The sequence below is a fragment of the Pyrgilauda ruficollis genome, unplaced genomic scaffold (assembly GCF_017590135.1).
Source record: "Pyrgilauda ruficollis isolate IOZ18807 unplaced genomic scaffold, ASM1759013v1 scaffold10809, whole genome shotgun sequence".
Lineage (NCBI taxonomy): Eukaryota > Metazoa > Chordata > Aves > Passeriformes > Passeridae > Pyrgilauda > Pyrgilauda ruficollis.
In genome coordinates, this window is record NW_024508999.1 from 1 (window position 1) to 579 (window position 579).

Below are 579 nucleotides of genomic sequence, written 5' to 3' on the forward strand. Positions count from 1 at the left end.
TGGGGGGAGGGGGAATTTGGGGGTGATTTTTGGGGTCTCCCCTCCCCCCTATTCCAGAACCTTCCCTGAGTCCATCCTTGAAGCCTTTTTGGGGTGGGGGGACCCCCAAAACCCCCCAAATTCTGAGCTGGGACCACCCCAAGGCTTTTTGGGGGGGGGTCCCCAATTTAGGGGAGAGGTCCCAGCTGTGGGGGGGACCCCAAGACCCCCAAATTAACCCCCTCCCCCCTCATTTCCACCTCATTTTTGGGGTGAAATCCGCCCTGAATTTCACGGGGGCGGCCCGAAATGCGAGGGGGGGTCCCCAAAATTTTTGGGGGGGGGGCGTTCAGAGGAGGGCGCAGAAGAATTTCTTCTCGCGGAAAGGATTCTCGGAGGTGGGCACGGGCGTGAGCAGGGGGTCCTCGCACGCGTGAGCCTCGCAGTAGCTCAGCAGCTCCGCGGCCGCCTTGGACACCTGGGGGGAGACGGGGTCAGGACCCCAAAAATGCACCTGGGATCCCGAAAATAAACCTGGGGGGAGACGGGGTCAGGACCCCCAAAAATAAACCCGGGGACCCCGAAAATAAACCTGGGACC

At 61.3% G+C, this 579-nt stretch overlaps 1 protein-coding gene across 1 annotated transcript; it reads right to left on the minus strand.

Annotated features, from left to right (window-relative positions):
- Window positions 1-7: 7 nt before the first annotated feature.
- Window positions 8-457, minus strand: LOC121356384 (guanine nucleotide-binding protein G(I)/G(S)/G(O) subunit gamma-3; the record flags this gene model as incomplete). The annotated part of the gene is made up of 1 exon (XM_041472693.1): window positions 8-457. A coding segment is annotated over one exon (129 nt), but the record flags the coding sequence as incomplete, so codon positions are not given.
- Between the last annotated feature and the right edge of the window lie 122 nt (window positions 458-579).